The sequence below is a fragment of the Eleutherodactylus coqui genome, chromosome 9, assembly GCF_035609145.1.
Source record: "Eleutherodactylus coqui strain aEleCoq1 chromosome 9, aEleCoq1.hap1, whole genome shotgun sequence".
NCBI classification, from domain to species: Eukaryota; Metazoa; Chordata; class Amphibia; order Anura; family Eleutherodactylidae; genus Eleutherodactylus; species Eleutherodactylus coqui.
Genome location: NC_089845.1, coordinates 54,852,674 through 54,865,307, shown reverse-complemented (window position 1 = coordinate 54,865,307; position 12,634 = coordinate 54,852,674). Strand labels below are relative to the sequence as shown.

Here is a 12,634-nt window from a genome sequence, read left to right as displayed (position 1 = left end):
GTCCCTGGCATTCACCCACTGCCGTCCCTGGCATTCACCCACTGCCGTCCCTAACATTCACCCACGGCCGTCCCTAACATTCACCCTACAGGCGTCCCTGGCATTCACCCTACGGCCGTCCCTAACATTCACCCTACGGCCGTCCCTAACATTCACCCTACGGCCGTCCCTAACATTCACCCACGGCCGTCCCTGGCATTCACCCTAGGGCCGTCCCTAACATTCACCCACGGCCGTCCCTAACATTCACCCACGGCCGTCCCTAACATTCACCCACGGCCGTCCCTAACATTCACCCTACGGCCGTCCCTAACATTCACCCACGGCCGTCCCTGGCATTCACCCTTCAGCCGTCCCTGGCATTCACCCTACGGCCGTCCCTGGCATTCACCCTTCAGCCGTCCCTGGCATTCACCCTACTGCCGTCCCTAACATTCACCCACTGCCGTCCCTGGCATTCACCCTACGGCCGCCCCTGGCATTCACCCTACGGCCGTCCCTAACATTCACCCTACGGCCGTCCCTAACATTCACCCTACGGCCGTCCCTGGCATTCACCCACTGCCGTCCCTGGCATTCACCCTACGGCCGTCCCTGGCATTCACCCACTGCCGTCCCTGGCATTCACCCACTGCCATCCCTGGCATTCACCCACTGCCGTCCCTAACATTCACCCACTGCCGTCCCTAACATTCACCCTACGGCCGTCCCTGGCATTCACCCTACGGCCGTCCCTAACATTCACCCACGGCCGTCCCTAACATTCACCCACTGCCGCCCCTGGCATTCACCCACTGCCGTCCCTAACATTCACCCACGGCCGTCCCCGGCATTCACCCACTGCCGTCCCTAACATTCACCCACGGCCGTCCCTAACATTCACCCACTGCCGCCCCTGGCATTCACCCACTGCCGTCCCTAACATTCACCCACGGCCGTCCCCGGCATTCACCCACTGCCGTCCCTAACATTCACCCACGGCCGTCCCTGGCGTTCGCCTCCGGACAGTCCCCTCTGTTTCCCTGCTGACGCCGCTCACAGCTCCTGCATGTCTTATCCATTACAATGGTTTGCCGGTGTGAGGTGACAACGACCCGCGCCCCGGGCTACAGGGAAGGCTGCCGACCTGTGCGCTGCCCGCCGCCCCATCACTGCTCTGGTATTCAGCCCCGCTGCTGAGAGCTGCCGGCCGTCACCCACAACACCAGTGTGAGGGCGGGGGGCGGCGGCGGATGCCGGGCAGGCCGGCCACTCATCAATTGGGGTTATCCCCTCACTCCGCGGTCAGGAGCGGACTCACTAGCCCGGTCTGACAAGCCCCGGGGAGGGTCGGAGGGTGTGAGCGGCCCCTCCCGGGGTACACATTGGAGCACAGGATGGGCGGGCTCTCGCCGCTGCCACAGAGACGGGCTGTTTGGCTTCCTGGGTGTGGGGCGCACACATGTCCCGCTGCTGCTCTGCTGCCAGCCGGAGGTGCTATGCAAGTGATGGAGGCTCCAGGCAACAGCTTCTCCCGGACCACGGGATCCACCGCCCTGCAGCCGCTCAGCGATGCCCTGCACATGCCGCTGGAGCAGGTGAGGAGGCTGCCGGCCGCTGCCAGATGTCTCTGCTGTTCCTATAGTCACCTGTAGCTCATGTCATTCTGGACCGCCGAAGGGTCTTCAGAGTTCAGGGAGTCTTCAGATTTCAGGGGGTCTTCACATCTTCAGATCTCAGGGGGTCTTCAGAGTTCAGGGGGTCTGCAGATTTCAGGGGGTCTCCAGAAGTCAGACCTTTCAGAAGTGGCCTGATGTCAGCAGTGGTCCTTCCCCATCAGGGCACTTCTGCATTTCCTGCAGCACATTATGAACTATGAGGGGGGGGGATACACTTGGGGTCCTTCTACACAAACCACTATTGTTTGAAGGAGGACCAACCTCAGAGTTCGCTCTCATACGGCGGATACATCGTTGGCTCCTTCACACGTGGAATCATTCACATTCGCTGTATAAGTGAATGACAACGAATGAACGATTGCCAGAGCGATAAGTGAATCTCATATAAATCTGGTGGCCGGGATCTCAGGAGCGCATGTACATTAACTTTCGTCCCGGCCATCAGCTACCGCTGTGCTTTCTTATTTCTTTCCATAGAAGAGGGGTTCTGTTTCCCTGGCAACAAGCAGTAAACAACCAGAGGGCAGAGGAATCAATATCTGGAGAACGGAGCATTTTGGAAAGAAATTTCTTATGTGTGAGGGCATTGTTTATACAATAAATTAGGATGCCCATGATGGGACTACCCCTTTAAAGGACTTACCATTCATGGAAAATGAATGCCGGGCAATTTAAAATACAAAATAAATGGGCTTCTGAATATATTTACCTTTAGGCTTCATTCACATGAGCGAGAGTCTTGTGCAAGTTTTGTGTGTTGCAAGATGCTCAAAAGTCGCACAAATATGAACTCCATTCTTTTGAATGGACTTATTCGCATGAGCGATTTCCACCCCCCCTACACATTCTGTCTTTTGGCACTCCCTCGGAACGCCTTGCCTATAGTTTTCAATGGGACCTTTAAAGACATGGCATGGCGTGTGATGTGCCTGCAGTGGGATGTGATGCTTCACATTGAAATCAATGGGAAACACTTGTGATCCTCTAACGTGTGGATCCGGCCTTACGGTTAAGCTCTGCCAGTGTCAGTCGCCCATGCTGCCAGAAATGTGCCCACGGAGATGATTTCACTAATTCTCCTTGCCATAGGTACATAACTACCATTTATGGTGAAGGCGATTATATTTGTGTTTTATGCTGTGCGACCTTCGTTGTCTATTGTTTCTTTTGCACCTAACGAGAACCACGCGATTCTTCTTGGCCCAAGCGAATGAGCTGTTTAGACAGGAAAATCAGTGTTGGGAAACCCTGAGCATTAGGGTGCATTCAGCCCCGCCCCCGTTCCGCCTCCTCTCATTGCAAATAGTGCAGAGGGGTGGAGAGGAGGCAGAGAGGGGGCGGGAGCTCAGAGCACTGCTCCTGGCTCTTCCAGCCTCCTCCCCCTGCAGAGAGAGACGCCGTATATCAGCTGGGCGTGAAAACCCAACCGATATACGGTCGACTGAATGCACCCTTAAAGGTAATGAGAAGCTAACGAGCCGACGATGATTCTTATGCCAACTGAAACCGAATGATGAACGAGAAGCACATGATTCTCATTCGTCATTGGGTCGCATTTAAACTGAACGATTTTCATTCACTTTGGATCATTTGAACGATTTCTGGAACGGTAATCATTCTGTTTAAACGCCCCTTTAACAGTTTCCCCTCTTTTTTGTGCCAAAAATGCAATTGTGAACTTTTTCATGTCACATTACTGCCTAAACTGAAGTCGATGAGGAAAAAACGCTCCGACAACATGATAAACTGCATCCTACGTCTCTCCTGCGTATATAGCTGCTTTCACACACATTGTTTCCCAGTCATGGTGTTTTTTGTTAAAAAATGCAGCAGTCTGATCATTACGAGTTATGAAGTTTGCTTTTTTTGTGGCATTTTTTCCTCTCTTTTTGGTGTATTTTTTGTGTCCACGACTTCTATTCAAAACACAGCATGCTCTGGGCATAACGTTTTTCTTCCAGTTTCCCCATAGACTTCTCCTGTATGTCATCCCCCCCCCCCCCAAAAAAAACAACCCATGCCTGTTTATAGAAAAAAACAGCCATCAACAAATCCTTGGCTTTTTTTGCATACTTGAAAAAACCTCCACAAGCATACTCTATGTGAAGGAAGTCTAATGGATTCTTCTCAATCACAACCCCCCCCCCCCCCCGAAGCAGGCTGTCAAGCTGGAAAAATGTACCGACTCCAACTCTTGCTGTAGAAGTAAGATGAATCAGACTTAAACCCAGTGCACACTTAGTCTGCCTGATGGAAGCTAGCAAGGAACGTCTGTGGACTTCCAGGGTCATGACAATCCCATAGCAGCAGAAGTCCCTATAACCCCTTTAACCCCTCCCTAACATCAGCTCTACAGGTACGGTGTCATTGTATAGAGCAGGCTTGGGAGCCAAGCGCACTGTATGCACAGCGGGTGTTGGCTACCACTGCATCTTGGATCAGAGAGAACTCTGATCCCAGGCACTTAACCCATTTCTGACAGTGGCATTTAAATGGCCTGACGGAGGGAAGGGGCTCCATCTGTCATCCAAATGGCCCACCCATGGCGAGATCGCGGCAGACCATTCCTTTGTGATGGTAGTCTGGGGCTTTGTGAAAACCCCAGGGCTGCCATTGATGCCTACTTATCAAGCACTACCTGTTTAATAAAATGGGGTTAACAAAATACCTACAGAAATACAATATACAGCATTCTATGTGTGGACTAAAAAAAAGTTCAAATAAGGATTCTTGTTTAATTATCACAAAAAATAAGATTTTAACCTCATAAAAACAGCCCCCAGAAAATCTCAAAATTGCATTGTTATCCAGTTCATGTCATGAAGAATTTTTAAAAAGTTTTCTAGTGCATTGTATGGTATGGTAAATGGTAAAATACAACTCATCCTGAAAAAAAACAAGCGCTGATGTAGCGATGTCACTAGAAAAAAAAAAAATAAATTTTTTTTTTAAAGTGGGGATGGAAAAATGAAAAATACATAAAGGGTTGCCGGGGAAGGGTTTAATTTCATGAGCTCCCTAAACAAACGTCATTAAAAGTAACTAAGGGCAATGCTGCGGACAGCACTATATATCTCCCATGCCCTGATGATGCCCATTTCTGGCAAAACCTGTCAGGTGGGTTCGTACTTTCATTTTAATCAGCTATGCTCCTACCGGTAATAGCAGCCTATACCTAGTATAAACCACAGTCTGCAGCAGGGGCGATATTATGTCATTTGTGCCAAATGTTTGACATTCTCTGGCTTGATTTTCAAGTTTGACTCGAACTACATCTCATTGGAGATCACATCCAATATTCTCACTTTCAGCTTTTGTGAGTGACAAGAAAAGTCATATTTTTTGCCTAAGTTTGTTGCAGGACTTTTGTGCTTATCTGAGCTGTTTAATCGGCTTAGTAAATGTGGGACATTGTATATAAACCGATTCAAATGTGGCCCCCAGTGATGCACAGTAAGGGTTGAGCTACCAACAGTTTTCTAGTCATTGTATGTATCACAGTAATGCATGCAGCATGATACATTTCACACAATTTGCTAGTCAGACACTTTTTTTTTGTCTTCCTTGGCCTTAAAGGAAATGTGTATTCAGAAAATGACTTATTTGTATAAATCTCATTTTTATATTAAACATGTTTTCTTCCATTTTTGATGTCATAATCTAGATTTGAAAAATATCCTAAAAAACTGTAATTTTCATACTGACTACTAATCCTAATACTGCGTTTCCCCGAAAATAAGACCTGCCCCGATAATAAGTCCTACTCTGACTCTCAGGGGGAGAGTGGTGGTGGGGGTTGAAATATAAACCATCCCCCGAAAATAAGCCCTAGCTACACTACATGAAAAAAACAATACTCACCTAGCAGTTGCCGTTCAGGTCTCTTTCGCTGGGCTGCAATGCTCCAGCAGTCTTTTGTGTAGTACTTAGCACTGAGAGAGCATTCTCTTCCTGGTAACGCCTCCAACAAGAGATTGCTGTGATTGGTTCAGGAACACCACCTCAGGCAATCAGAGCTGGCGCTCGATGAACCAATCACAGCCATTAAATGATGTGGCCCTCCTATGGCTGATTGACAGCTTTCTCCCTATTACTGCGCATAGGGAGAAAACTGTTAGTCAGTGGCTGATATGTGGAAGGAGTTTCAACACTCATGAAATTTGAGAGCTTTGGATCACGCACACATTATTGAGGACTCCTTGCTTGGCTTGCGCTGCACGTAGTAATGTGTGATTTAATGGAAACTGTTACTAGAAAACCAGTAAGCAGCACACCGCTATAATCAGGGTGTCTCTCACTACTTTATGCTGCCCTCATGCTGATAGATTCCCTTTGAAGATGACCTCTAAGTACCCTAACAGGGGAACGGGTTGCATACCCCCTGACTCCATTGCTCTTTTTCTGTTTCTCCTAGGACCCTCCTGTTCATTGGTAATGGCTTCCATTGCATACGAAGGTTGATGGTAATCTACTGTCATGTGAGCGGTCTCCACCGGACCATGTAAATCCAACACCACGTCCGCCACACTTGGCGGTGGAGATCACCCACTTGACAGTAGACAACTGTTGTGCTTCATATGTAACAGGAGCCATCAGGGACATTTGGGGAAAGGGATCTTTTGGAAGAATAAAAATGACAATGGAGTCAGCGGTAAGCCACCTGTGAAGGTATGCAGCCCATCCCTCCTATCAGAAGACCTGACAGGTCCTCTATAAGGTCATGTACATTTACAATTAAGGTTCACTTATTTATAGATCGACACATCTGGACTACTAGTAAGATTTCAGGGGCATTTGATATACATGTAAGTCACCTATGACTGCAGTCAGTTAGGCGGAGGTGAGGTCTAAAGTTCAGTTTGGGCATCGGTATGTAATGAATAGACTTCCTGTTTCATCCAGAGATATGCGAGTTTGAGTTCCTTATTTTGAGAGAACATAAATTAGTATTTGTCAGGACACTTTACATGTGGGAAGGTTGTGGATTCTGTAATGTAGAGTAGTAGAACATTGGAGATAGACACTATGTCATAGGGATTAATTACAGAGACACATCAAAGGTGTCTCTGAATATGGAAGACACATCTCACCCCAAATAACGTTATACCTACCTGGGGGAACATTTTGAACATGTAAACCAAGAAAAAAAGAATTGCAGAATTTTCTCTGCCAGATTCACCGTCGGCATCCAGATGTGTATCCCCAGCAAGTACCGAGGAAGAGGTTCACTAACCTTGAAATACATAGTGTTTCCCCGAAAATAAGCCCTACTACAATAATAAGCCCTACTCCTATTATCCTCTGCACTGACACAGAACTCTGCTTCTGGTGTTTGGGCTTTGAATATCCCGCCTCCAGCAAGTGAGTGCTATGATTGGATCGAGCGCTAGCCAATCAGAGCCAGCGCTCGATCATTCACAGCCATTTAGTGAACGACATCAGTGAATGGCTGTGATTGGCTCATCGAGTGCCGCCTCTGATTGCCTGAGCCATGGCGCTCGTGAGCCAATCACAGCACTCGCTTGCTGGAGGCGGGGTGTTCAAAGCCCTATCACAGGAAGGGAAGTTCTGTGTGAACACCGAGGGCACTGCAGCCTGCTGCATCATGCCGGAGATCAGCAGCGCCAGGACGCAGACACTGTGGACCAAGTAAATTATATTAGGCCTGAAGGTCGCACCACATACCCCCAAAATATAATTTTTCTTTTTTTATTAATTCTGTAGTAGAATAATCTCGTATGTTCTTTTCGAACATATTTACTAATCTAAATATTTATTATATCGCAGATGTTCACAAATCGTCTCTGAAAGCGGCTCAATATTTAATAGTCTGTGTTGTGGACTTAGCATTTAGTTCCTCTGATAGCCGTGTGCCTGTATCAGTAGGTACCTGTAACCTGCTGGCACCACCTACCTCCCAGAATAAAGAGAGACCTTTCTTTGGGTTGGGAAGTAACACCCAGCACCTGGCGAGCGCTGATGTAAACCTCTTGGAATGTAGAGGAAAGGCATTCTGTACACAATCTGAGAACCACGGTTTGGCATCCAATGAGAACGCGGCTAATGCTGTATATGTGAGCTGCTAGTCACACCACGGACTGTATCTCCATTCTTCCTAGATAGTATTTCCCCTTTATTATTGCACATTGCTCTTCTGTGCTGTACACTTTATTCTGGACGTGATGAGTAAGTATTGGGTTGCACATGACTGGATGTCATCAGACTGTGTTTTCTCAACACATCTTACAGAGCCGTACATTACACAATAGGTAATGTATACAATTTCGTAAAAAAAAAAAAAGACATTTTCTCGTAGTTTGTAATACTGCAGGTGTCCTACTTTTTGCATATTTGCTGAATCTTTTTCTATTGACTTCAATGTAGAGGCTGCATTAAAGGGGAGAGAGCTGTGAGGTCTCTGCGGTGAGCCTATCTGACTGACAGGCTCAACCCGGAGAATCGCGGCAAATGATTTGAATCCCGCGAGCGGAAAATCGCTATGATTCTCTACTCCTAGACATTCGGGCTGCGCGTTCCATAGCAATGCTAGGAAAAGTGTTCACTGCGGGTAACTCAATGAACTATTAAGGAAGTGTTGGAACCAGTGGATGCAAGCACGCAAGGCAACTGGATTCAGGACGTCCTTGTCAGGTCCCTAGCCTATAGAACATGTATGGGACCATCTTAAATGCCAACTTTGGGAGCACACAACAAGGGAGTCACAAGAATGCTTCCACAACATTACCACACTTTGGTAGCCTGCCCCGTTGACAGATTTATCGCCAATAGAACATGTATGGGACCATCTTGGATGCCAACTTCAAGAGCCTACGAGTTTGCATGATCTAGAGCCTCAGGTACAGTAAATGTGGACTGATATGCCGCAGAACTTGTATGCCTCCATGCCCGCTCATATCACATCTTGTATCCTAGCTTAGAGGCAGTACAACACAGTGCTAGAGCCTCCACGCCTGCCCATATCACATCTTGTATTCCAGCTAGAGGTGGTACGACAGGGTACTAGAGCCTCTATGCCTGCCCGTATCACATCTTGTATCCAAGCTAGAGGCGGTACAACAGGGTACTAGAGCCTCCACAGCTGCCTGTATCACATCTTGTATCCAAGCTAGAGGCGGTACAGCAGGGTACTAGAGTCACCACACCCGCCCGTATCACATCTTGTATACTAGCTAGAGGCAATACAACAGGGTACTAGAGTCTCCACACCCACCCGTATCACATCTTGTATCCAAGCTAGAGGCGGTACAACAGGGTACTAGAGCCTCCATGCCCCCCGTATCACATCTTGTATCCAAGCTAGAGGTGGTACAACAGGGTACTAGAGCCTCCATGCCCGCCCGTATCACATCTTGTATCCAAGCTAGAGGCAGTACAAAAGGGTACTACAGCCTCCATGCCCGCCCGTATCACATCTTGTATCCAAGCTAGAGGCGGTACAAAAGGGTACTAGAGTCTCCACACCCACCCGTATCACATCTTGTATCCAAGCTAGAGGCGGTACAACAGGGTACTAGAGCCTCCATGCCCGCCCATATCACATCTTGCATCCTAGCTGGAGGCGGTACAGCAGGGTACTAGAGTCTCCATGCCCGCTCGTATCACATCTTGTATCCAAGCTAGAGGCGGTACAACAGGGTACTAGAGTCTCCACACCCACCCGTATCACATCTTGTATCCAAGCTAGAGGCGGTACAGCAGGGTACTAGAGTCTCCATGCGCACCCATATCACATCTTGCATCTCAGCTAGAGGTGGTACAACAGGGTACCTTCAAGGGGTCAGTTTAAGGAACACTTTCGTGGAACTTTTTGTTTAAAAAAACCACAAATCTGATTTTATTCTATTGGCGCATTTACTTTTCATCTTTGTACTGTAGCAGTATGGGTGCTTTTAAATGTATCCTTATAGAATTAATATAGTGAACACTAAACCTGGATTCACACGGGGTGGTCCTCTACCGCAGGGTAAGTCCTCATGCTTTTTTCTACAGGTTACTGTGGTTTTGGAATACAGTTGTTGATCACAAAGTTTTGATAGGTGAAATATGTTAAAAACATATTTCACATGTAAATGCAATACAGCCAAAATTGTGGTAGCTTGCTGCGAAATTGTGTGCTGTTTTGCTGCGTGCTAATTGTCCACGCAACACGCTAGCTATATGTGAACCCAGCCTATTTCAGGGAGCCGGCATTACATGGTGGCACTTGCAGGGACCCTGTTAGCAAGGAGGGCTGTTGTACCAGCGGGCAGCCTGATATAGTGACATCTGTCCCAATCCTATTGAACTTTGTTTTACTCTAAAGCCCCGTATTGTTTGACACAAAGCATCATTTTAAGACTGGCTGACGGACGGCCTCAGGCTCAATAATGGTCTACTGGTCGGCTCCACCCCAGCCTCAGCTCATTATGATTGACAGGTTTGTCCTTATATACTGCGGACAGGATCCTTTAACTTCTCATGTTGTTTTCTATTAATCTATGAACTTTCTGACTGCCTTTTGTATAGTGTATATGTTTATACACTATGTGAAAAGATCATAAAGTACAAGGTGTTCCAAAAAATGTATACAACTTATTGTGAAAGCAAATGCCAAATAACTTGCTATTCCAAGTTCTCGAAAATATAACTTTTATTAGATATACATTTAAATTCATTTGTTAAAGGTTAAAAATCCAGATCGCAGGCTGCTTGAGACAAATAAGCACTCATAAGGTAAATCACCCATATGAGGGTACAGATTTGCCCTATTTCCCAGGGACATGAGTGGAAGACTCAAACTACCACCTCAGTATAGGAAAATGCTTGAAATATACGATCACAATGCTATCTTGTCTTCAGTAACTGTTTACTCAGTTTGTCTGTTGACACAGAATGCTGATTATCAAGATGAATAGTTATTTTCTGTCAAAGTGTAAGACTGGCATACATATTAGTTCGTTATTGGCCAAACACTGTGTTACTCCTATTGACTTCTATGTGAGTTATGGAACCCGCACCTATCAGACTGACTATAACATAAAAGTCTGAGATGGGGAATTTATGAACTTTAAGGCTGGGTTCCCACGGGGCGGATTCCCGACGGAAATCCCGCGGTTTGGCCGCAGTGAAAAACGGCGAGATTTCCGCTGGGAGAACCGCTGCTTCAAAACCCGCTGCGGTTTTGAAGCGGCCCGGCCGCTCGCTCTTCCGCTGCGGCCAGCGCTCCCATAGAGGAGAAAAAAAATGGACATGCTGCGGTCGGCAAATCCGCGCCACAGCGGTGGCTTCTGCCGGCTTAGCCGCAGCGGATTTGCTGTCCCGTGTGGACGAGATTTTTGAGAAATCTCGTCCACATGGCTGGCTAATTCCACACGGAATTTCCGCAGCAAATCCGCCCCATGTGAACCCAGCCTAAGAATTCCTGCGTGTTTATCCACATTTGTCAGATATTAACCCATGGCTGTCAGTAATAAAAATGTTTTAGCAACTTCATTCAGAGATCAGAATTGTAGAACTTGAGGCCACCTGTCTACGGGCGTTGCGGTATCCTGCGGCGGGGAGCCGCCGCCCGGGAGCAGGAGCCGGCAGACGGATCTCCGCTGTCAGCCTATCTGACAGATAGGCTGACCATGGAGAATCGCGGCAATTCGCAGCATGCTGCCAATTGCCGTCCACTAGCGGAGAATCGCAATGTCTCTGCTCATGGACAGGGGGCCGGCACTTTCCATAGCAACGCTATGGAAAGCTTCAGACGGCATGATTCGCCCGTGAACAGGGGGCCTTAGAAGCAAAATGGAGTAAACTGGGCATTTAACTTTGTTCTGAGTTGGGCCAGCGGTAGCAGCATCGGCCCCATTGAAAACAAAGGGAGAACATAACAATCCTCTGCCGCTGCGACAGCAGCGGCAGGGTGTTGAGGGATGAAGGAATCCCCTGCCGCTGCTGTCACAGCAGCGCCAAAGGATCATGATGTTCTCCCATTACTTTCAGTGCGGCCGGCGCTGCTGCCGCCCCATTGAAAGCAATGGGATTCCTCGTAGTGATGCGAGGCTGTTTTCACATGAAAAGCCTCCCATCCAGAGGTCTCGCATGGATTGCAAGGGTGATATTGGGCCATGAATCACACCAATATCGCTCTCGCCAGTGTGCAGGAGCCCTTAGGGATAGACTAGTTACAATGTGCAAATATATGAATGTACAGTGCATGGATCTTTTTAATGGTCTTTCTACACCTAAGGGTGCCTACCCACTTGCGATTTTTTTTTCCTGTGATGTTTTGCGTTTTTTCTCAAGAGCAATTAGTATAGAATGTGTTCCTGTCCATCTGGGTTATTTTTTTCCGTTTCGTGGGTTTTTTTCACATAGGAACTGTCAGTTGCATATGTCTCCTTATTTTTCTCTTAATGCACCCATGATTGTCAATAGAGGGCTGCAAAAAACGCGCGAAAATCGGCAACGCAAGTGGGTAGGCGTGATATGGGCATGACAAAGTGCGATCCTCTATGTCTATAGAAAAGAAGCTTTCATCATCATTGTCATCATCAGCAGGGATTCTTTACTGTAGGAGCATTAAGACTATAGAACTCTCACACTTGACGTTATGAAGGTGGATTCATTGAAGAAGTTCAAGAAAGGCATGGATGGTTTTCTTGAAAAACTCAATATTGCAAGTTATGGGTACAACGCTAAATTTCTACTTTTTAGAGACACCCATCTCGTAGCGAGTTTGACGTCCTTTGGCCTTCAGAACTTCAGCAGTTTATCATGGCATGGATTCACTTGGTCTTGAAATTGTTCTGCAAGAATATTGGCCTAAGTGCACAGGATAGCTTCCTGTACTTGTCACAAATAAGATTAACCTCCCAACGGCCACGTTAAAATTGGAAAAACCCTGTCGAAAACGTCACTTTTTTTGTATTGTAGATTTTGACTTTGTCTTATGTAATGCAGAACTCAGTCGCCTTAAGTGCGTTTTT

At 47.3% G+C, this 12,634-nt stretch overlaps 1 protein-coding gene across 1 annotated transcript in view; it reads left to right on the top strand.

Annotated features, from left to right (window-relative positions):
• Positions 1-1,389: 1,389 nt before the first annotated feature.
• Positions 1,390-12,634, top strand: part of MBOAT1 (membrane bound O-acyltransferase domain containing 1) — a 52,358-nt gene continuing 41,113 nt past the window's right edge. The window contains exon 1 of the mRNA XM_066579423.1: positions 1,390-1,577. Coding sequence (XP_066435520.1) covers positions 1,479-1,577 — 99 coding nt within the window. The 5' untranslated portion in view covers positions 1,390-1,478. The remainder of the gene's footprint in view (positions 1,578-12,634) is intronic.